This window comes from Uloborus diversus, chromosome 10 (genome assembly GCF_026930045.1).
Source record: "Uloborus diversus isolate 005 chromosome 10, Udiv.v.3.1, whole genome shotgun sequence".
Classification (NCBI taxonomy): domain Eukaryota; kingdom Metazoa; phylum Arthropoda; class Arachnida; order Araneae; family Uloboridae; genus Uloborus; species Uloborus diversus.
In genome coordinates this window covers 109,564,740-109,590,161 of record NC_072740.1, presented here as the reverse complement: position 1 = coordinate 109,590,161, position 25,422 = coordinate 109,564,740, and the positions used below count along the sequence as shown (strand labels likewise).

Below are 25,422 nucleotides of genomic sequence, written 5' to 3'. Positions count from 1 at the left end.
CTGGGAGAGTTAATAAAATAAAGAGTTAAATGAAGTGCAAAGTTAAATAAGTTACAGACTTAGAACTTACCTTATAAATTAACACAATTAACCCCTTAAGGAAAATGAGACATATGTGTCACCCAAGTTCAACATTTATTTTACAGATGATCAAATACAAATAATTTGTGAATTTTTTCATATTGAAAAATAAGCATTTTATTATTGGCCAAAAAAAAATGAATCAATTGTTTTTAAAATCTACTGCAATCTTTTGAAAACATCACAAATGAAAGATATCAGCATTGATACTGCCATACTTTTAATCATGATTAATTCTATTTGGAGATTAAATGCAAGTAATGTGAGCAACTATCCAAAAATTTCTAAGTTGAATATTAAATTGATCTAATTTGAGGAAACTGTTGAGATTTGAATCTCTTATGGATTATAGACACACATATGTCCCATCAATTTACACAAAACCTACAGTACCAATCTTCATAGAATTGGAAAAATGTGTTATTCATTTGCCATTCAATAGTTCTATGTATAAAACATTTACAATATGCCGCAAATCTTTATGGTCCTTAGAGGGTTAAAATGCAGTTGTTTAAACATAATTCACAGTCAATTGTACTTTATACAATATTTTTAAGGATTTTGTCATTTAAAAAAAGACAACAAAAACTCGATGACATTAATTTGTAAGGAGTCATATTTGTTAAAATCATAGAAGTGAGTTTATTTACACGCAAAATTTTCAAAATAATGTCATAAAATATAAATATCACTTTTCAATAAATTGTTTAGCACTAGAACACAATAGAGTATTGTACAATTTTCTGTAAACAAAACATAAGTCCACATGAAAAATTAAAAAAAAAAAAAAAGTGATGAGGAATACAGAGTAAAATAAGGTACAGATTTAAACTAGGTACAGATATAAATAACATATAGAATTAAACATTATAAATATTTCAACGAACTTTTCCTTTCAATAACTGTGTCAGAATAATTGGAAATATAGCCTCATACCTGTATTTTTCGCCATTGAGAGTGTAAATATATATACATTGACATATATATGTGCACAAACACAATGCGAAGAAGATACAGGTACAAAAAATAAGATAAAAATTTGCATAAGGAACAGATATAAGCAAGGTACAGATAAAAAGAAGGTTGAGATTTAGATCATTATAAACGCTTGAACTAACAATGTATCAGAATAATTAGGAATTAGTTTTACAATGCTCATGATTAGTTTTAGTCATTGTGAGTGTAAATATACATACATTGAAATATATATGTACACAAACACAATGTGCATTTTAAGCAGTGAAGGATGTTGTAATAAGTCATTTTCATAGAAAGGTTTATAAAATATTCGTAACAAAACAGGCAGAATTCCCAGTCCAAGTGCACATGGTTCCACCTTGTGTTGTGCTGTTGGTAAGGAAGAACTCAAACTATGTAATCACATTATTACTATGAAAATATTGTCATGCTAAATAGCTGTAAGTGTCCTTATCAGTACGTTCCAAATATTCCTTTTCTATTAAAATATCTATACATTTCTGAAAAGAAAATTGAAGCAAAATTAAAATTATTCAATAAGTAATCAATGCAGGTATTAGTAAGCTTGCATAGCCTGGACTCCACCTAAACTAAAAATTTGCTGCAAACAAATTTAAAACAGACAAAGCAAGGAAGTTTTTTTTTTTTTTTCTTCCAGCTTTTATTTCAAAATGGCATTAAAGAAGTTCGAATGGAATTCATTGAAATTGATTATTAAAAATGATTAAAAGCGTTCGATTTATATGGAAATATATTATATCAAACTAGAGAACTAGCTGCAATAAAAGCTATTGTTGTATGGATCAGTTTAGCTCCTCTATAATTTTCTACTTTTAGAAGCAACTTTAGAACAAAATCATAAGCTAAAAAGATAACTATCACTTTCCATTTCAAGTAAAATCTTGATTTTCAAAGATGTGAAGCCCAGACTAGTAAGCAAATGAGTTTTTAAAATGTTTTTAACTAAAAGTGGAACTTTTCAAAGAAAATGTTTTTGAATACAAACATAATCATAATTAAACACATTTCATAATAGCCAAAAGAAAAAAGAGAATGAATCACTTAAACTACATGTGTTCCATACTGGGGTTCTGCATTAATTCCAGATACATTTGTCATTAGAAAGCAGGTTGCATTATCGACCGTTTGGGCCAGTTTGTTTTAATTCCCGACTTCTGACAACAAAATGCTTTCTATACAAATATAGTCTAGTCTTACAGCCTTAAACTCAAAAAGTTCAAAAATTGTACTAAAATTACTTAATTTAAAATTACTTATAAAACTACCTTTTGGTGTTTTGGTAGAAATAATATTTACAAAAAAAAAAGAGTTTCTTCTTCTGAATTCTGATGAGTCATTGCTGATAGGTATAACAACCAAAGATATGTACAATGCAATTTTTGTCTAAGTTTTTAAACATTAGAAATTTTTGTTTCAGTGTTTTTTAATTAATCGATGAATAAGTCATCCATCCCTCCCCTCCTCCAACACTTATGAATTTTGTCCCAAATTTGACCTAAATTCTAAGGATTTTTTTTTTTCCAAATAGTGTCAGCCTATTCGTGTCAAAGTAATCCTGATCCTAGAAACACAAAATGAGTTTCTTAAACTAATCTCTTCATATCTCAGGAATGTTGAGAAAATGCATCTTTGACTAAAATGTCAACAAAATAAAAGAAAAGAAAACATTTATAATTTGAAACCAGATCAAAGATAAATATTCATGAAAAAAAAATCAGCAAAATGATAAGTTGATCTTCTTAATCTGTCAAATTATCAAGTCTTTCCTACATTGTAATTGTATCTGTCAGGTTACAGAAATTTTAGTCCAATATGAAAAAAAAAATCAAACAAATATTTTAAAAAAAAAGAGTCCTAGTAAAGATCTGAAGAATTTTAGGGTTTCCATGGTTGTAGTTTAGGAATATTTTATGACAAAATTTAACCCTTTCTTATTTCTGAAGGTGTGTTGTAAACAAGTCCAGCAATTTTTATCTAAAAATAAGTGTCAAATTATGGAAAAGTTGCTAACAAATTTGCTAAAGATATTACAGGGTGGCAACAGAGACTGTAAAAAAATGTTCCCCGACTTTCTTAATTAACTTCACCAAATTTCCCTGATTTACGTTATCAATGATAATGGTTTCCTTTCATTGCCCTACTTGAAAACGATTGCATATTAAATAAAATCCAGTGTTTAAAATGGTTTAAGCTGTTAATTAAACATATATTTTGAAAAGTTTTTTTTTTTTTTAGTAAAAATAATATATTAAATTATCTACAGAGAAATATTATAGGCAATCTAAAACAAATACTTGACTTCCAGTAACTAGTTAATATAAGAATTCCATGAAATGATTAAAACCACTCTTAGACATATTTAATCATGATAAAACTAAAAAGTTTATATGGAAATAATCTTGCACTGAATTTTCAAGCAGTATAATTGTTGCTGCAAGAATAACAAGTAATAGTGAAAGTATAGAAGTAATGTAGTTTTACTTACGTAAATAATAGACATATTTATGTAAAAATAAATTGAAATCTTTTAACAACCAGTCATATTGAGCTATTCTCTAATCAAGAACTTAGGTTTTAATGAATTAATGCAGCATCTTACTATTAAAAAATAATAAAAAAATTTACTTATGTACGCAACTCAAATTCAAATGATTTCATTATTTGTCGAAAAAAATCTTAGACTACTTTAGTAACAATCAACATTGAAATGCAAAAAACTAATTTCAAATGTGTACAGTAAAAACCCTCTAAAGTGGACACTAAGGGGACAGACATTTTTGTCCATAACAGAGGGGTGTCTGCAGGAGAGGGGTTTTACAATTTTTTTTTTTTTACATTATTCAATTTTTACTCTCAATTTAAATATCTTTATAATTTTCACTTTGGTGTCTAAATAAATTTTTAACTTACTAGTTTTTTAAATATACAGGGTGGTCCGTTTTAACCTGCAAGACCTTTATTTTCGCAATTGTTAGTCCTAGAGGTATACTTCCAATTGCAAAAATGTTCAAAATCAGATGCAAAGTTAAGATATTGTAAGTTTGAAGCAAAAATACACGAGTCAAAAAATACAAAATTTAACTTTTTATGCGGGCCCTAGGCCCCCTAACCAACATTTAGAGAAATAATCTCCATTGAAAACTATTACTGACACAAAAAACTTGACATTTGTGCCATCAAAACTCGAGGAGATATTCCAGTTCAAAGTTTTAAGGGATCATACACAAGATAAGATTGGAACTATTATTACTCTCTTCCAGTAAAATGACAGGTCGTCAAATTAAGAAAAACAAGGTATTAATATTTTTCATTGCTATTTAAAAATGAATGCAAATGTTATGCCGTTATACGCAAAAACAAACTAAAAAACCTGGAACAATTTGAAAAGCCCCGCTATGTATACATGTAATTTAAAACATTTGTTAACCACTATATTTTCCCCCAAAAAGTTTTATTGACGGCAAGTGGTGTGAGTCACAAAATGCTCTGTTTCATATCTCAGTTATTTCAAGACAATGAATAAAGGTAAGGGAGCTAAGTTATTAAAGATGGCTTCCTCTTTGCCTCTAGGGTTGTTTATTTTACCTAGCATTGAATGCGCGGAAGGAAAATTCAAGCTACATAAAATAAACTTTAGACAGAAAAGCAATCTTAGGAAGTACATCATAAGATTCAATACTTTGACCTTAAGGAAAAAAGATGCACAAATATGCGGCAGTGTATAATCACACCTCATTAATTTTACTTTTTTTAAACAAATGATTGGCGGAAAATGCGTAGGGAATTTCGGAACTTAATTTTGTTATGAAAAAAAATTTTTTTTTTTTTTCATTTAACCAATTTTCCCTGATTTGTTATTTTTTTGAAACTCGCGATATTTCCCCGATCAATAAAATTCTGACTTTTCCCTGATCTGTTGCCACCTGGTATCATTTTATCTTGTATTAATTGCACAGGCTTTTTTTTTCTTTAGGGGCAACAGTTTAGTAATTGTTTACACAAGAATGTTTGTTTCAAAAGATTTTTCTCACTTAGTTATAATATGTATTTCATGTTGAATACTTCTTATAAATTAAATGCTTGATAAACATGATTAATGCATCTGATATTAGTCCTTCAGAAAATTGCATACGATTACTATGCATATTTCCTTGTGTCCCATTTCATTGCTTTTCCAATACAATAACATAGGAATTTAATTGTGAAATTATCTTGATACAAGTCTTCCTTTTCAATATACAGTGAAATTCCATTACAATGAATACCAATACAACGAAATTTCCGTTTCAATGAAATACATTTCCAGTCCATATAGTTGAAATTGCATTATTTAAATTCCATTACAACGAAATTCCCGTTACAACAAACAAAATTTGCGGTCCCTTGAAGTTTGATGTAACGGGATTTCACTGTGTATCTTTATTTTGGAGTCTGGAATTTTCATCAAAGTGAAAATTTTTAAGGTTCAGTTTTCACTCAAATTGAACATTACTTTTCATGCACTATGTAAATGTAATGTAACCCAGCAAACGACCTTAAAAAGTAAAAAACAAAACTATAACCGAATATGACATTAAAATAGCACACAAAACAGCTAGGAATCTTACTACTTCATAATTTTTAGGTATGACTGAAACAAAATGCCCACTAAATAAAGCACCTCCATTTCTATAGCTCCTCAATCCTTGCATTGTAATAAACAAGTATAGAAGAGATAATTATTCTGTGAATTTGATAAGAACACCAAACTAACATCACTTCTTAAAAGGCGAGAGTGGTCAGAGAGCAAAAAGGAGGAAATCCAAAAAAAAAAACATTAAATCTGGCGGAAAAGGGATGATATCTAAAACTACAACAAAATAACCCCTTAAAGCCATGATATTTAAAAATTCAACGAAAAATGGCCCCAGTTTCAAAGGTAATACAATTTTTACCCATATTAATTATGTGTGAAATAATTTGGCAGCAACTAATACATGGCACAAATTGTTCTTTAATCATGAAATCCCAAACACTTTAACACAGTCTGTAAAGCCTAAACCATTTGAGATTCACCCCGCAAATATTTTATACATTCTTAAATATCTAAAAAAAAGTAAACCACGCCAAGTTTCATTAGCATCCAAGACTGGAATTCGGACCACATTTTTTGGATAACTTTTGCATTTTTTCAAAAGTAAATTTAAGAAATAAAAATCTTACTGAAATAATTAATAAAATAAGCAGATATAAGGTAGCATATAGTAAAAAACCTTCCAACCTTAAACAAGGTATGCCGTTTTGGCGAAGCACGAGTTTGACGTAGTTGGTATGTTCCCCCAACAAGTTTTCAGCAGATATCATTGAGAATAAAGATTCAAAGAGGAAAAATATCAAGAATAAGAAAACAAGGACCGAAATTAAGAAAAATCAGAATGTTTTCAGATTTTTAAGAAAAATAAGAGTTGTGAGGCTACAAAATAGCAAAAAACGAGGATTTTAAAAACCAACAGAAAAAGCTGGAATTCCAAGAGAAGCCGGAAGAATCTCATCCCTGTAATTTTGACTAATTTTACTCCAACAACATAACCATTCCTCAGATGGCAGGGTTTTTCTTCCTTTCCAATAGCTATTTGTTGTTTCTTTGAGGTTTTAGTGAAATGCTCTTTCTACTGCAATTTGTCAAGACCAAGGTTAAGTGAATGTTAGTAAAAATGTCATTTTAATCCAAAATCAACGACAACTGTGAAACAAGCCTTTACACATAACGAAAACAAGTCAAATAAATTACCTTTGTTTTAAAACTTATGCAGAATAAATGAAAAGAAAAAATTCACTTCTTCACACAAAATAATATTTATATCTTTTAAGAAAAGGAGAGCCCTAGAGACCGAAGTATTGATCATATTATCAAAGTGAGGTTATTCTCATTAGTTTTAAAAGGTGTATGAATTTTATGCATACAATTTTGTGCAATACAATCAATTTCTAATTTTCAGCAACAAAACTCATGACTTTTGGGTTTTTACCTGCCTCGAGATTTTCTTTTCTGTACATTTTTTGTTTGCATACAGTAAAAGTAAGAATACGTATTATAAACTAGCATATTAAGAAAATACATCATAATTTTAGACTATAAATAATGAATTTAGAAGTTCAAAAGAAAATGATTTATAATCAGACACATTTTAAAGAAATACTTACTTTAACAACAGGCACTCGAGGCTTAAACCGAGGAGATAACTGATTTAGAACTTCAACTAAAAGCTGTTGATGTTTTAATATTTTTCTCATTTTCATTATCCTCACAATAGCAGCCTAAATAAAAAAGTTACATAAAGCATACATTAGGTTGTATTGAAAACATCAAAATTTCCCAGATCTTTTTGCAGTAGCGAAGAAAAGTTATGAATAATGCCATCAATGAAATGTGTGAGAGATCTTAAAATCCTAGGTTGATATCTTCTGTCGCCTCAGTGGGCTGAAAGTTCAGAAAATTGGACTAAAAATGATTAAATTACAAAAATTAATAAATAATACCAGATACAGTCGTAACTTGGGGAAGCACTTATTTGCAACAACTTTAAACGTAAAAAATTTTAGAATTCTAGGTTCTTCAGCTGCCTTATTGGCATTGAATTTTGGAAATATTGACACATTTTGATACCTTTCTTTATAATTGTTTACTGTTTGCATAATGCACTATCAAGGCAAACTAGGTTTAGTATTCTGCCAAAAAAGTGAACACCATGCATAAAAAATCTTTTGGTGTTCCAAAAATGGGGCATTGAAACATTTGTCTACTTGAAAACTTTAAATGCGATGATTTTGGCATTTCTAATAATTACCATATCTGTAATGAGAAAATAACGACAAAATACACATACCAAGGCGAATTCCTTAAAAAACAACTGCAGTGGAAGCAAGTATAAAAACCATAAAGGAATTGAAGGAATACAGCTTTAAAAGAGTTAAAACCGCTTGAAACTCCTATATGTGTGTAGCGCAGGTCATCTGACCTTAGCCAGACCAAAGAGAATGGCCAGGTAATTAATTTACTGGTCACTCCTATTTGCTTCTTGGTAAGAAAATAGAAGTGTTTCACTTTTTTGACAGAACACCAAACCTAGTTTGCCTTGATTGTGCATTATGCAAGCAGTAAATAGTTACACAGAAAAGTATCAAAATGAGTCAAAATTTGAAAAATTCAATGCCGATAAGGCGGCAGAAGAAAACAGTCAAACCTTGATACCTCAAACCTCCTTGTCTCGACTCTTGATGTCTCGAAAATAACATTTCACTTGCATTTTCCATAAAAACTCCTATATATTTTCCATAGTTATCTCAAAATTTATTTTTCCAAACCCTTTATGTCGAAATTTTTGCACTGAAGCAAGTTTCTAATCTATTTTTTCTTTGGCAATTTTTGTAGTAAAATCAATTCCAGTGACAATTGCTTGAAGTTTTTCATCCCTTTTCTTGGAAATTTTGAGAATAGGTGATTAGGACAAGATAATAGGGGAGTGTGAGTATGAGGGGAAGTGCTGTAGTTCTCTTTATCTCAGTGTTTTCCAGAGAAGAGAATTTTTTTACATTTTTTGAGCATGTTGTCCACTAAGAGGACAGGGGGAGGGGTTGATTTTTTTGTGAGTTTTCAAGCAAAAACTGAAAATACATTCCTCATTTTCATCATTCTGCTTTTTGAACAAATACAAAATCTTTGCCGAAACGTTATTGAATGTGGGGGGGGGGTGGGGGGTACTGGTTGAAGATAAAAATTTTTTTTAATTTTTAGATGAAAAAACAAAGTTGAAGTTATTTGTTTCAAAATCTCATTCTGTACACTTTTGACAATTATAATAAATCTAATAAAATACTGAAGATTAACTTATTAATCATAATTCAAAGTGATCCCATAGTACAAATAATTGTATATAGCGTGTGTGTGTGTGTGTGTAATTGTGAGTTACTAGTGTAATTTGTTTTTCAAAACTTTCATAACAGGAAACCTCGATATCTCGAATTTTTTCCCCATCCCTTGAGATTTGAATTATTGAGGTTGTACTGTAATGGGAGATCACAACATTTCCGCACTACTGCAGAAAGATCTCGGAAATTTGGATTTTTTTCAATACAGCCTAGTGTACATGTCCAATAATAACATTTATAAAAACATATTTGATTTTGTAGTAGTAAAAACTCAAGAAGTTTCTCAATTTTAAAGTAATAGTTACAAAACATCTGTCACAAAACTTCTAATTGAGTAAACTTTAAAACAAGTGCTACATAATGTCCAAACACTAATTGCAAATTCATACTCTTTCAGTTCATGTTTACAAGATGCTAATTTTTGCTAGTAATATACGTGTGAAGGGAAAATTATTTCTATGACTTCACAAGTTGCATTGTAAAAGTCATAAAAGAGAAAAACCTGGTCCCCAAAATGATGCTTTTTTAAAACAATTAAATGAATTCGCTGCCAAGGAAATGCTTCTTACTAAACAATCGGGTGAAAATGGTAAATCAAATGAGAAAAGGTGAGGTGTTTCTAATGTCACATATGACTCATTTAGGGTAACGGCACCAGTCACAGACATGCTTAAGACATCGCTCTCAGGTAAAACTCAATTTTCTGAGCCTTTTAATACATTTTCAGGGTTCATACTCAACTTTGAAAATCAAAAGTAAGGAGTTTTTAAGGAGTTTCGCAGGAGTTCATTTTATTTTTTAAGGACTAGTTTCCTGTTTAAAGATGTTATTTTTTAAAACTTATTTCAGAAAAAATATGTACAACTCTAATATTATTTATTTTTGTTATCATACAAAACATTGAACGCACAAACATACTGAATTTATAGTAAAATATGCATTTACTGCATTTTCTTTGACGTGAGCCGCCTCAAAATCAAATTCAAATACAAGAGGGTTGGGTACATAAAAAAATTTATAGAAGCCAAAAAAAAAAAAAAAAATTTAGAATGGTACTTTAACAAATCTGCAAGATGTTATTTTACAAATAACTATCCGCATAATCGTTATAAATTTGGAAAAAAAATTCGGATGCAGAAAAGAAATTTGTCTAACAGAAAAATCAGATTTCCGGTATTAACAGACGAATAAATAGCGGAATTTTTGGTAAAGTTAGGTACAATGTAATCACTTCTATCGGATTGGCGATAGAAAAACAACTTTAAGGTCATGTAGAATAAAAAACATAAGGAGTTCGTAAGGAGATAATAGCAAAATTCAGGAGTTTTAAAGGCCCTTATTTTCTTTTTTTAAAAAGCAGGAGTTTATAAGGAGTTTGTCGGGAGCGTACGAACCCTGATTTAGACTTTTAAAACTGTTTTTCTCTCATGCATCTACATTTCATCTTATATTTGGCTGCTTCTGGATCCTTTGTCAGTGATCATAAAAGGATGAAAACCCCTTCACAAAACCAATACTAATGTCCGGCGATTCCCTTCCAAAAATTTTAGTGCTGTGAGCGAGGAATTTGCAATAACTATAAAATTCAGTACTCTAAATAAACTAGGGTTACAGTCGTTTCGCGCAAGTCAAATCTTGCTGTTGAACAAGTCTACTTTAAGGTCCTTTTTTCACTAAGTACAAAAGAATATATTGTTGCAAAGGCAAACAAGACATAAGTTTTCTTATGTCTAGTAGGGCAGATATGCTTTTCTCCACATGGGATCTAGTGACCACTTATAACCAAGGATTTTAAGGATTTCTTTTACTTTTTAAAGATGTTCATTACCAAATATTTTAATTAAATTGGGATCAGGGCAATGCAATTCATAATACCTATCTTCAGTTACCATCACCTACCACTAAATTGTGACTTACTGGCTAAAGCAAATTACAGCCGTTTTGAAGGCTAACAGTAGCATCCCACATTGTAGAGTAGGTGCTCATAATGTTTTGGCTCTTCAATGTATATGTAATTGTGAATGACCGAAAATGATTAACATTCACACAACAAAATCATCGTCAAAAGACTAAATATTTCCGATGCATTCATTGGAGAATGTTGACATTTATTTACCATTTATGGTAACATATATACCAAATGGTTCAGAATTGACCATTTGGTATATATGTTCAGAATCAAAAGACAATAGATGAGAACAACCAATCAGAAAAGAAATAGCTTCATTTTTAACAAAGCTATTCTAAGTAAATATGTTCACTCACCTGAATTAATAATTTCCTATCTTCTTCAATATGTTTATGTGTTGTTTCTTGTTCTATTTTCATTTCTGTTTTCATTGGAACATTAATGTTAACTCTTAGTTTCTTATTTTTGTAACCAAAGTAAAGCATAATTAATGATGATTGATGTAATTCATTTTCATCATCCTCACATGTTAAAAGCTTTGACTTCAACAAAATCTGCAGAACTTGTATTAAAAGATCCTAATGTCAAACAAAACAAAATTATATGTTAATGGAATAGTTCAGCATTAAAATTAAAACGTAAAGCTGAAAATGTCTTACATTTTTATGATCAAAAGTATCCAGACTGCCATTTGGTTCCTCCAACTAAAAATTTAACATTGTATAAGTTCAAAATTTCTGAAATTAAATATTTGTACTTATGTAGCAAGTCTAACCAAAAATGTTTAAAAGCTGTAAATGAAAACTTGTTATTTTCAAGTATCATGCACTCCCAGTTTGAAAACATCAATCCATTTCAGTAAATTCAACTTATTAAGCAATTAATATATACATTTTTTTTCAGTTATGTAACATTGAAATATTTCAGTAATAATCAATAAAATAAAATCATACTTTTTCCATTTTCAACAGGACTACTCATAAACTAAAGTCGAACCTACAATTAAATGTATTTTCCATAATGTTTTTTTCTTACATTACTTATGATTCAATAAGCTTTGACATGGTAATAGTTTTCTCAAGTGATTTAGCATTGTATAGATACCCCAGACCAGAATTGTTACCACACATCGTTAACTATGATGGTAGTCTGACAAAAAAACAATAAAAAATACTATCAATATACACTTAGAATGTTAAGATTCAAGCTACAAAAACTACCGAGTAGCAGAATAAAATAGTTTGGAAAATTTACATACAGAAGTAAATAATTTAAGTTTTTATATTCAAATAAATACATATTTCATATTTTTAATTTTATATTATTTTAGGTTAGGTACCAGCAAAATCTCATAAATAACTGGGATAAATAGCTGAAAAAATAGTATGTATTGGTACAATCAGTACATATGGCCATGTTATGCTGAAAGAAAGCTTCGCATTAAACTTAAATTAATGACACTTCAAACACAATTACAATGCACAGCTTCGATTTACTATATTTTAACTTTGGATAAAGCGAATAAAAATTCCCATTACATGCTCCAAAAAAAATATGCTTTTTACTTTTTCATTTATGTAACACTCAATTAAAAAACTTGGTTAACTTAAACCTTTTAATCATTTAAAAAGAAACAAATTTCAAACGCTGTACACATTGCTGCTCCTAATTTTATCACTAATAAATTTTTACAGCTAGTCTGAAATATTTATAGCTTAATGAATTATTCAGTCTCTTAATTTATTTTTTTTTCCATTATTCGTGCTATTTCTTTTGAAACTCTTGGGAAAAGGAATAAAAACTTAGAAAATAAAAAACTTTTGTAGGTTACCATTGTACCGTAGAGTTTAACTACACTAATTAAATAAACAACAAATTTTCAGTATAGTACAAAAAATCTCCATAATCACCTAAGTACTGTCAATAATAGACTACAAGCAATGAAATCACCTGAATAATAAATATTTTCTAACACTTTAACATAGAAAAAAACATTATTATTGAGAGTTTAATTGATATTCATTTTGTACATGGCTCAATTAAGGCAAAATGGTAATTGTTAATAAACTTTTAAATTTCATATTTCCTACTTGAATGCCTGCTACTACATACAAACTTTTTTATCTAGCAAATTTAAATTGATCAAATTACCTAAAAGATTTTATTCAACTGTAAATTATAAACCAAGTAGTCTAACTAAAATATTTTTCTAATCAATTTCATCAGTACTTGATTCTGAACAAGATATCTAAAATATTTGGAGCAAATATTCTATTTGTGAAAGGTATAAAAATATTACTTAAGAAATAGCACTGCTTGACTTGGTGAAAGCATGGAAAATATTTTGAGGAAAATCTGTGCCAAAAGAAAAGTAAATGATATACTAGCTGATAGTAACATCTCAAAGAGCCATTACAAATAGCTTAGTATCAGGTAGTAAGTCATAAGGACGAAAAAATTTATATCCTATTACAGTATCAAACTTATATCACGATGTTCTGACACATAACAATGTTCATCTTAAAATTATTATTAATGTAACTGAAAGTTTTCCTTTAAAATATTTGGTTCATAAATGTCACACCACAACAATTTTTTGTTTGTTTTTTTTTTTTTTTTTGGTTTTTAAAATTTTGTTCTTATGTAAGTAGAATTGCTTCAGCCTGATTTTGTGTTATAATGGTAACCATCATAAAACAAATACTAGGATACATGCTCCTTTCCCCCCCCCCCCCCATGCAAAACAAAACTTGTTTTCTGGTTAAATAAGGAAAAGCAAAAGGCTCGAGTAATAATAGATGATTTACACATTTTAGAACAAGAGTAGTTGTAACCTTTTTGGTTACAGGATCAATATCGAAGATTGAGTCACATGTATTAAGCATTTAAATCTCTTCCATCAAACAGTAACTTTATTGATTTAATAATTGCAAAATGTTTTACATATCCAAGTAGGAATTTTTCTGCATTTTCTTTTTTTCTTTTTTTTAACTTAAAAGACTTTTTTTTTTTCAATATGAATGGCTCTCTTGATGTTGAACTTATGACACATTTAGTTATCCTAAAATAAAAACAATAATCTGAATTTTCGATAGTCTACTTGCAATTGTTTTCACCTAACATAAATTGGCTCACATTTATAAATATAACAGACAGCAGAAAAATGGCAAAGCTAATTTTTTAGAAGAAAATTTCATTGGAAGTGGATGCTGAATAGTTGAATACCACAAACAGATCATATCTTTTGAATTTTACCAAATCATTCTGCAAAATCTTGTATTCATTCATTCATAATGCTCAACATTTGAAATTCGTACGTTCAAGCATTAAGTTTTGTTCAGTAAGTCACAAAAAAATCTACACATAAATTTTGCAGTTATTGTACGAGTTTAATGAGCAAAAATGTCCTACTGGCTTAAATTATGAATCAGCAATTTCTTTACACAAAACTTCAAAAACTGCCTTCATGACGGGAATTTTTAAATTTCTAAATGGTACAAATGATACAAGTGAATGTATAGCTTTCCTGTTTACATAACAGGATACATTACATGCCAGTAAAAAGGATCAAGTTCTCATTTCATATACTGTATACATCTGATCCAAACAATAAACATGTTTTATTGTTATCTAATATTCAGGCAATTCTTAAAGCAATTTATTATAATATTTAATGTTACCACTAGTTTGCTGTATTGCAAGTTGCAATACTGTTCTTACAACCTATTTTGTAATATTTTTAAAAAAAGGTAAAATATATGAATTTATCAGGATGAATAGTCCAGTCACAATACACACACAAAACAGTCGATGATAATTAAAATTAAAGTAACCTTGTTCAAACGAATGTAGATACATTATTAAAGTTTGGTATACACTGTACTACAACATGGGGAAAAGAAAAATGAAATTAAAAAATCACTCAAATTTTTATTGAAAAATGGTAATTTTTATACAGAAATGTTAGCACATAAAAGACTAACAAAAAAGAACATATATCAAAGCAATCTTTGAAAATGCCCATTTATAAATTCTGAAGAGGATGGAAAGCTAGGTGTGTTGAAAGGAAAATAAAGGATTTTGATAGCCATCTTTTGTCCAGAACGGCAATTAACAAAGTATGGCATTTCGACATTTTGCAATTAGACAAGGTACATTTTACTCTAGATGTAGCCATGAATAATCAGAACTATTTCACATCCAGTATTAAAAGTTAATTGCGCAGAAGTAGGCTCTAAATTCCAATTACATTACTGTACATTGTAGCTTTGTGATCAAATGATCGATGTTATTCTAATAGAATTCTGGTTCTATAATAGCCTGCAACAGGTTTATATACACATTATCAAAATAAGAAAATTAAACATTAAAATTTTAAAAAGATAACTTTGATTTAAAAAAATTCTCCAGTCCATTAGTTAAATTCATTACACAAGTAGTACTTTGCAGTTATTCATTATGTACTTAAGATTTATTTTTCCTACCTCTCAACATTAATATTTTAAAACAAAATTTTAACATACAGCAAAACCATCTACAATAAGTAATGTTTGGCAATAATAATTATTCCTTCGTAACATTATAAATTTTGCTTTCCTCAACAAGTACAGATATCTAAATAATTAAATTTTGTGAGTATGTATCAAAGAAAGCTTGTTATAAATTAATTTAAACATATAACATTTGCCTGGATACTTTTGATTGAATAATAATAATATAGTTTTATATTAATAATGCTTTTTGATACTATCTGAATGGGGGGGAAAATGCATTATTATTTGAGCCGTAAGGAAAATAATTTAAAGAAATTAAGATGAAAAGAATTTAACATGATTTCATTTGAAACAACCTTTTGATTTAAATGTATATGAAACATATAACAAGGGGAAGAAAACAAATAGCTTCATGCATAAAACTAAGTGATATTTATAAAGTAACCCACCAAAATACAGTGGATAGGTTCCTAGAATATGCTATCTTTTGCGAAATCAAGTTATTAGACCACAATCAAGTGAGAAAAGGAGGGGGGGGGGTAACTTTCAAAAATGATTAAAAACAAACATTTTAAAAAACAAAGTATTGTGCAAAAGTATGTATGAAACAAAATAACTGGAAGAAAAAAATACTATTCATTTAACTCTTTTCCCCCTTATCGCTTGTATTATTTTACTCAAAGGAGAAAGTATAGAGTTGAAGTGATACCCCCTTCACTTTTAAGATGCTTTTTTCTTCATTTTCAAGTTTTTCTCTTTCTAATCAACTCTTAAAAATTTTACTTTTGAGTTATTAGCTGATTCTAACAAGTTCATTGCAAATTTACTCTTTCAGAAATGGCAAACTTTGCCCCAGATATGTTAACAGTACATCACTTTTTATTAATGATATCAGAATCGAGTTATAAAAGAACTACAGTCAAGTCAAATACACTATAGTTCATTATTTCTTCACTTTTTTTTAAGCTAGTTAAGTTTTAAAAAGTGTTAAGCAAAAATTGGGTTATTTAGAGTGGATAAGAACAGTGCTAAAAAGAGGTATTTGTAATTTTCTTATTGTGTTAGAGTGAAACTGTATTATTACATGCAAGTTTAACTAGGTAAGCACTTGGTTTGCGTCCTTACCAAACTAAATGCTTATTAGAAGTCAAAATTATTCAGGATTAAAGGTTTTATTGATTTTGCTGAAAAATCTAGCACAATGTAGCTCTGACAGAGAAAATACCATAACTTCTTATTGTAGTAAATTCTTGTATATCAATTTGTGCATGTACTTTTTAAATGTACTAATGTGCATTCAAGGCTGCACATGTAATTGTGTACTGTCACTCTGTTGCTTAACAGAAAATAATTTTGCCTTACAAGTAAATAGAAAAGTCAGGATAAAGATTTAAGGGGTCCGTAGGACTCAGTACTAATTTTTGGAACAATTTAAGTATACCAAAAGTGAAAATGCCAATCTTATATAAAGTAAAACTTCATAAACAAAAAGCAAAGGTATCGTCAGAGCAGATGTACCAGCAAAAGTAACAGCTCTTAACTCTAATCACTAGATCTTTACATACTCCACATACTGGAACATTAGAAACAGAGCTCCTGGCCTTTACGACATATTTTAACAGCTGCACTTAATTTGCTTTTATTACCGTAAAATCCCGAATTCCCCCCCCCCCCCCCATTTTTAAAACAAAACTTATTAATTTCAGAAGGGGGGCTATAATCGAGGAGATCTTTTCGAAAACTTAGCCAAAACAGGGTTCCTACTTTTCCAGCAAATTAAAAAATAGGGCTTTTACATGGCCTTTTTATGGCACATTTTAAAACTATTTACGGCCACTTCAGGCCAATGTCGTACACCAATTTTCTTTGATGTCTTAAATTTATTTATATGTATTTTTTACCTATCATTCATAATTGATAGGCAATTTTGAAATACGCTAAAAAGCACTTTTTTTACTTGACAGCAGAGCTTTAAAATGTTATAATATAACTAAAGTTCTATGGGAGCTATAGAGTTAGTATGATAGCTCATTTTAAAGATAATTACAAACAAATTAATTAAGTATGTTTACATAACTTGAATAATTGTTGAGAATTCTTTTTCATAAAATGTTAAGTTTAAAACTTTTAAAAATAGGTTCTTTTTAAATTTTTGGAAAAAAAGACATGATTTTTATTGTACTTTAATGAATACAGAGAATTCAGAGTGGGATCATGAAAGGACTATTAGTTACAGCAAATAGTGCAGGACACATATGGGCAGTTCTCAAAAGGTGGGAACAAAAAAGTTAACTTTGAGCAATTTCAAAAATTTTCGAATTTGACATCAATTTTGATTTTATTCTATAGTATGCATACCTAGAACACAATATATGAACATGAAAAGACAGCAGGTATTTGTAAAAATTGTTAATTAGCAAATTAAATCAGCAATCTGTAGGTAACAGATTTTGGACATTGTTTTCCTGTAGGTAACGGATTTTGGACATCATCATAACGTAAGTTTCACCATTTTTGACAATTGTTAATCTGATTTTTAACTTTTCCAATGAAAATTTTATTTACTACTTTTTAAATTTTGCAATTTAATAATAAAGAGGATATTAATGAAATACTTGAATGGCTATACATGCTGCTCCTTACATATAATAAAGTTTTGGAATGATTTTGAAGAAATTGATGCAAGGTTAAAAATTCCCCTCTGGTAACCTTTAGCTTATCGTATACTGTGTTGTCGCCAACGGAGGTTTGCTTGGCGATTTTAGCGCAAAATGGCTTTCGGTTCGATCATAAGCAGCCATGTTTCTACTGTAATTTATGTATTGTTCAATGTGTAACATATTAATTATGCAGAATACCAATGGATTAAAGAAGATAACATTATAATGACGTTTTTTATTGAGGTTAGAAGACAGTAGATCATCAAAAATTATGAATAAATGGACAGAATTATCCACGTCAAGATCGTAACGCCATTTGGACATCTCACATGTACGTTTAAAAAAAATTATTTTTCTTCTAAGATACTGCATAAAAGCTTATGAAAACACTTTTAAACAATTAAAAATTGATTCCGAGGCTCGATAAACACCTTTAAAATGAAAACATCATATACTTAGTTCTCAAAAAATAGCATTGTAAAGATCGTAAATTTTGGACATGCATCAAATTTCAAACTTACTATTTTCTAAAATCGTTTACAAAGTGAATAATCTGTCTTTACTTTTGTTATTTGTGTAAAATATTAACAAAAAATTATTCAGTGTAAGATTCATACCTTTAAATTTTTTTTGAAACGTATGGAAATAATTTAAAAACATTTTTCTTTAATGGTACATTTGCTCAGTTAACGTTTTGGTATGTCCAAAATTGCGCCTTTTAGCAAAGAAAATATTTTTTAAGGGCATTTAAAGAACATTTTTTCCATAATTTATGTCAATTCTTGTCTCTATACAGTATTATAATTTAACTCAAAAATTTTTGAGTTAATTAAAATGAAAGTTATTTGGTGTTGAAGCTTCAAAGTTGAGGTCTGTGTTTGCTCCCACCTTTTGAGAACTGCCCATTACTAAAAGTTTCATTAATACTTTTAGTAACTGCTGTGTGTGAACCCTTCATGGTCCCACTGAAAATTTTTGGACATTTTTATTAATATGCATTAAAAATAAAACAGGATTTAAAAGGAATTAAACAACACCATCACAAAAACATTTGAATTTTTATATTTTAATATATTGTGGAGAACATTGTTTCTCAAAAATTATTCAAAAGATACAAACTTACATTACTGTAATTCTCTTTAGAGTGAGCAATTGCAAAACTCTTCTGCTTTCATAAAACATGAGCAAAATTTTGCAAATATTTTCCCATATTATTTGCTGTAACTGCAGAGTCACTCATAGTCCATTAAATTTATATTGGATGTATTCATTAAAATACATTTAAGATCAGATTTTTTTCAAAAATTTTTGGACATTTTAAATTTTGCAGAAAAGTTTCTTTTTTGAAAATTATTAAACTATACACACTAAACTCCTGATTATCTGCGGGGCGGATAACCCACTGGCTTTCACACATTCACAAACATGTTTTTTTGGCAATGATTAACTGAATGTAGGTAAATGCATATATTTGAACTGAGTGCAAAACTTGTTTCTAGACATCCCTTTTTTTTTCTTTCCCTTTCAATGGCATCAAACCTTTCATGTTCCCTGAAATTGGACTACTTGAAACCTGATTTTTAAATCTGCACTACTTACTGCTTTAAATCTACACTATATTTATTGATTTTTAAATCTATACAGCTTACGCGTGCAATTGAGTGATTGCACCAACCTTGTTCAAAAAACTTCTCTCCGTTTACCTATGCATTTTTGGTGTAACCTAGCTTGATATGTTTCAATTAATCTTATTTGCTCGCTTATGTGTGAAATCCATTTGCTATAGTGAACGACCCTTTTTTAGCTTTACATACATTTTTTATATGATGTTATTTTAGTTAGGACAAAAATATTTTTTTTCTACCTAAAGCTACTGCATAGACTAATGTATTCTTACTTTGCGGATTATCCACCAATTCGGTTATCCGCAGTCAACGTCCCACCCTATTCCACAAATAATCGGGAGTTTTCTGTATATAAAATGAAAGTGCATGTAAGTACCTTTAAAATGATCTATTATACAACTCTGTTTCACACGCAGAAATGGAAAACACTTGAAAACACTGCTGACAAGTAAAACAGAAGTTCTGTTTAACAACGTCCAAAAATTAATTATGCATCACTTATGAATGATAAATTTAAGACATCAAAGATTAAGGTTTCTGAAAGATTCATGAAAATCTGAGAAGTCAAATTGAGAAATTGTTTTTGGCTGATTTGACACAGAATGACACAAATCCTAAAAAAAATAGGGCCTTTGATTAATTTTTAGGGTTTTTGACTACAAAATATGGCTTTTAAAGGGGCCCCTACACAGGTCTAGACCAAGCCTGATCTGCGCTGTTGTGCAAATGCCTTTTGAGCGCCTTTATGCAGTGGCGTACCAGAAAAATCTAGTTAACACTTGGAGTGAGTTTGTAGTCAAATATAATGAGGAAAAAATAGGTTTGAAATTTAATTCATTGAAAAAAACAATGCGTAAATATTTAATTTTGGAATACAGCGTAAGTTTTTATTTCATATCTCAAAATTATTTCAAGTTTAGTAGCTAATCTGGTAAGTTGATGCATTTTGGAAAAAGAAAATATTTCAAATCTCAAAGTTAACAGTGCTCTAGTGAATCAGCACACACTAAATTGCCAGCCAGCTTGTACATGACAACGCCGCTTTACAAATTTCTCTAATCTCTAATTGAAGAATAATTAACCAAAGTTTTATACCTGTCAAAACATGGCAACAGAGTGCTGATTATATTTTTGAATTTATTAATTGAAGTGTAATAATGAGGAGTATTATATCCCACCTTAAAATCCTGAAACTGAAATCACCCCCCCCCCCCTTTTCCAGCAAGACCAATAATTCTAAAATATGGAGTCATTAAAAAGGCATTGAATTTAATATCTAAAACAAATATGTTCAAAGCTTTTTTTAATTTTACGCACAAATAGTTGAAGAGGGGGGGAACGACCAATTGTGGTCAAGTCCTTAATTTTTGGAACTAAGAAGTTAACCTAAATTATCGTCCACAATATAAAAATATTACGCACAAGTAAACAATATGTGAGTGTGCTTACCGTATTTTTTTAGGTATGATAACATGAAGCAGTCGCATTACCAAGAACAATAATTAAAAATCACAAAAAGACATGTTGCACAAATTGTAATACTACATATTCCATTGCAAGAACCAAAATAAGGAATACCTAATTTGTTGTGCCTCAAATGCTCAATCTTAGGTATTATAGACATACCGAAAGAGCATTTATAGCTCCACAACCAGAAGCAAATTCCTAATGTATGCATTAATTAGCATCACATATTTTCAGTGTAAAAGATTGAGCTTTTGAATAGCATGTTGAGACACAACAAGGCAATAATTTTTCCTTTTATAGATAGGTAGTGAGATGGATTGTTTGCTGCAATGAGCAGTATGATTTCACCGCCACCATTAGATGTTATGAAAATTTTATTTTTTAGTTTGGATATTTTCCCCCTATTTGGAGCATTTTTGACCTGTAGAGCTCAGCGCTATTTTGACTCTGGCGTTGTCGTGTGTCGCACAACCTTGCACATAGGGACGGCGCACAGTGGTTCAAAACGACAAAAAAGCGGAAAAAATTGAATAACTTTGAATATTCACAAAAAATGCTATGGAAAATTGTTAAAATTGCTGTATGGTAATATTTATCTTCCTGCTGGCTAATCGTATTCACTGCGAAGCCCCGATTTTTCGTCCCCCGAATCAACGTTTTCCCCGCGTTTTACGATTTTTATCATCAGGTCACAGTTTTTCCGTGTTATAGTAATATTAATTTAACCCGGATGGAAAGTTTATAGGTTATGATTTTCCCGCATTTTAAATTTTCCCTTGGCAATTAAAAAAAAAGGAAAAACTTTTTTAAATTAAGCAACGTGTTTCCTTCTGTGCATTTTTTAAACATAATCCACTCTGTTAAAAGTTAATCCATGAAAACAGAAATGCTACTGCTCCATCCATAGCCAACCTTGTGGACCCTTTGGCCGCCAATGAAGATGAACAAGATGAGGAAACACAACTTGTCTCTTCTTTCAATACTACATTTAAGAGCTTACTAATAGTGAAAGACTATTTTCTTTATCATAAAGACCAGGAAAAAACTGTGCAAAGTATTTCAATCCTGGATGAATTCAATGACTCATCATTACCGACTATTTTCAACCTAAACGCCCGGATTCGTAACTTAATGTGTTAGAATGATCTAAATTGGTATGTACAATAATGTTCTTTTCGTAAAATATCACGTTTTTACCTTTTTATAAGCGTCATCGTAGCAGCCTTTATTATTATTTTTGTTCCCTTATCTGATTTTTGCTTTCTATACATTTCCCATGCTTTACGTTTTCCCATAATTGTTTTTTTTTTTTTTTTTTTTAATTTGAACTGACGTTTTCCCATGTTTTATGTATTTTATGTTTGATTTAGGTCACTGAGAAACGTGAAATCGGGGTTTCTCTATAGTTCAAATTCATTTGTTTTTAGCGAAAAATATAAATGATGAGTTTTCCTGAATAATGAATTGATTCAGAAAAACTCAATAAATATGCATAAATATGTTTATATGCAATAAATATGTTTATTTAGAAAGACTATGATTGAATTACATTTTGTTTTCAGGGTTTAAAGAGTTCAAGGCCTTTTTGGAAGTAGCTATTGAATATGAAAATTTATCCCTTTCGAACAGAAAACATTTTTTTCTTTCAGCAGGAAAATGCTCATTTTGGAACAGCAAAACTTAATTTTAGGGCATCAAATACCAAACTTTTTATTCAGTACATTTTCTTTTTAGTTAAAAAATAATAATAAAAATAATAGCCTGTCCCTACGCAACAGGCACCATGTATGAAATGCACACATATCAATTGATGAGAGAACTTTAACTAACCAATAATGATCAATCTTTGATTTCTGAAAGTTTTATACTCATATAGACTAATACAGCGGTTCCCAACCCATGGGCTGCAAACAGCGTGTTACTGGTCCGTAGACACTGGTCGAGAATCTAAACTATCAAAATAAATCTTGGGCTCTTAATTTTCATTTTTGGCGAAAATTCACTTAGATGTACCCTCACTCTCACCCAAGAGCTGCTCTCCCTGGCTCATACCCAATATAGTATGTTAAAATAAAGATTTTTTCATATTTCTTAGGAACTTTCTCCTATAATTGAAGATGTAATCTCATGCATCAGAAACTCCTTTAAAGAAAATAGCAAAAGAAATTGGTATTAGCTTCAAGCTTTTAGGTAGGAATGCTCCTCCTTTGTTGAACTGGCATGATTAACCAGTGAATTGAGACACTTGAAGGATCTTTTGACAACATAACTATTTGAATAAGACTTTTTATTGCAGTTTTTTTTTTTTTTTCATGTAGAAATGCATTGAATATTGTGAGTTATTTGAGACAAACTATCCAGTTTCAATCCAGAAACTAATTTCTTCCAGTGATGTAGTTAGGGTGGAGTGGAGGGGGGAAGTCTGCCCCGGGCAGCATATTTTTAGGGGCAGTGATTCAGCACCTTTGATGTGGAAAAAAAAATCTAAGTAAGGGAATCATACTTTGAATCTATTGCTGGAGGCAAAGAAAAAACCCTTCAAAATGTAAGGTTTTGTTGTGACTACAACTGCGTTGCTCAGTGTTTAAAGTTTAAATATTTCCGTAGTGAGCCCCTGAACCTTCCTCATTCCCTTTATGTCCACTAAGACAGACTTAAATTGTATTTTTAAAACATAAATTTAAAAAAAATATTCGGGAAAAGACCCTAACTTCCTAACGTCACCAAAAGCTAAAACTGACTTCAGTTTTGATGAAGATTCCAAAGTCTATCCCCCTAAATGTTACTCTTAACTGTGATTTTTAATGTAAATTAGAATATTTCTACAAGATAGGTGCCTTTCATACCCATCCCCCCTCCCTTTTTGTAGGAAGAATACAGATAAAATTAGTTTCCCTTTTCTTCCTTAAATGAAGTTTTTCATTTGTTCAATAATTTTCAAAGGTTTACTGTATTAGATGTGGCTCAATAAAAGGGCGGCAAATAGAGGAACTGCCCCAGGTGGCAGAAACTAGCTGCGCTACTGACTTCCTTGTAGAGGAAAAACAGCATCAAAAATCCCATGTAGCTTTAACTTTGATGACTTTTACACATAAGGACAGTTATAGGAGCTGATACTACCCCTCCTTCCCCCAGAAAGTAAATTTTGGCTGTGCAAGTAAAATATAGTAGTTAGTGGACCTCAATGGCATTTTTTATAAAACTGATGGGCCGCATAACTAAAAAGGTTGGGATCTGCTGGACTAATACAGTATGCAAATGATGCAAATACACAAGTTTGATATAATTTTTGACAAAATTAATATTTGAAAAAGATAGACCAACTGAATAGCAAAATAAGTGATTTATTTGAAGAAACAAATTGGGTGGAATATGAATATCAATACAACTATAAATATAAAGAATAAATAATGAATAACATAATTAAATTGTAAAATCAATGTCAAAAAGTAACTTTTTAATTACTGTAGCATAATATTAGTTCCAAAAGATGTACACACAAATTCCTCTACAATGGACAATGTAAAAATTAAATGTTTCATCTTAACATCCTTAGGATTATGAGAAGCAAATTTTATGAATAAAGCATTCACCAAATACAAAATTTATTCTTTTCAGTTTAAATTCTGTATATAACTCCATTTATTTTTCTTGAATTAACTGAGTTCCTCTTAAGTTATGAGATTTAAACTTAATAATTTATGCATCAAAAAACAGGTAGAGGAAAAGTCATAGAAGGACAAGCTAGGCTGCCTGATTTGAATATTAACACTTTTACGGCTGTTCAACTGACTGTACGCACTAAACAAGACAGAGCTGAAGAGACTGAAGGCATTCTAAAAATTCAATACAGCTGAAATCAAGGATTTGAATGTGATCCAAAAATTGGCCAATAAGGTTGCTCTGAATAGAACTATTATTATTTCAGCAGAAAAGAGTTAAAAGATAATGAACTTGCCAAACAAAATAGATATAAGAAAAGAGTAATGGCAAACCTTAATAGAATACGGAGACTTTTCTACCTATTATAGACTTCTACAAATTATTTTCATTCAAAATTCTTAAAACTTAAAATAACTTCAGAGACTAACACATAACCGAGTAGCACAGAATCATGTTTTTAAAAACATTAACTTGTATTTGTTAAATATCTTTCCAAGCTCTAAGAGATTTAAGTTACAGGTTTTAATGTACTAAACAGGGACTGCAAAAACAAAAAAAAATTAAATACTTTGTACTGCAAAACAGAGAAAATATATATACACATATCTCAACAAAAT

The 25,422-nt window shown here is 29.8% G+C and overlaps 1 protein-coding gene across 1 annotated transcript in view; it reads right to left on the bottom strand.

The window, feature by feature from the left end:
- Positions 1 to 1,091: 1,091 nt before the first annotated feature.
- The window catches only part of LOC129231362 (cullin-1-like), a 77,355-nt gene continuing 53,024 nt past the window's right edge, over positions 1,092 to 25,422 (bottom strand). Inside the window, exons 16-19 of the mRNA XM_054865658.1 lie at positions 11,557 to 11,601; positions 11,254 to 11,475; positions 7,264 to 7,377; positions 1,092 to 1,559 (exon numbers count right to left, since the gene is read on the bottom strand). Coding sequence (XP_054721633.1) covers positions 1,485 to 1,559; positions 7,264 to 7,377; positions 11,254 to 11,475; positions 11,557 to 11,601 — 456 coding nt within the window. The 3' untranslated portion in view covers positions 1,092 to 1,484. The remainder of the gene's footprint in view (positions 1,560 to 7,263; positions 7,378 to 11,253; positions 11,476 to 11,556; positions 11,602 to 25,422) is intronic.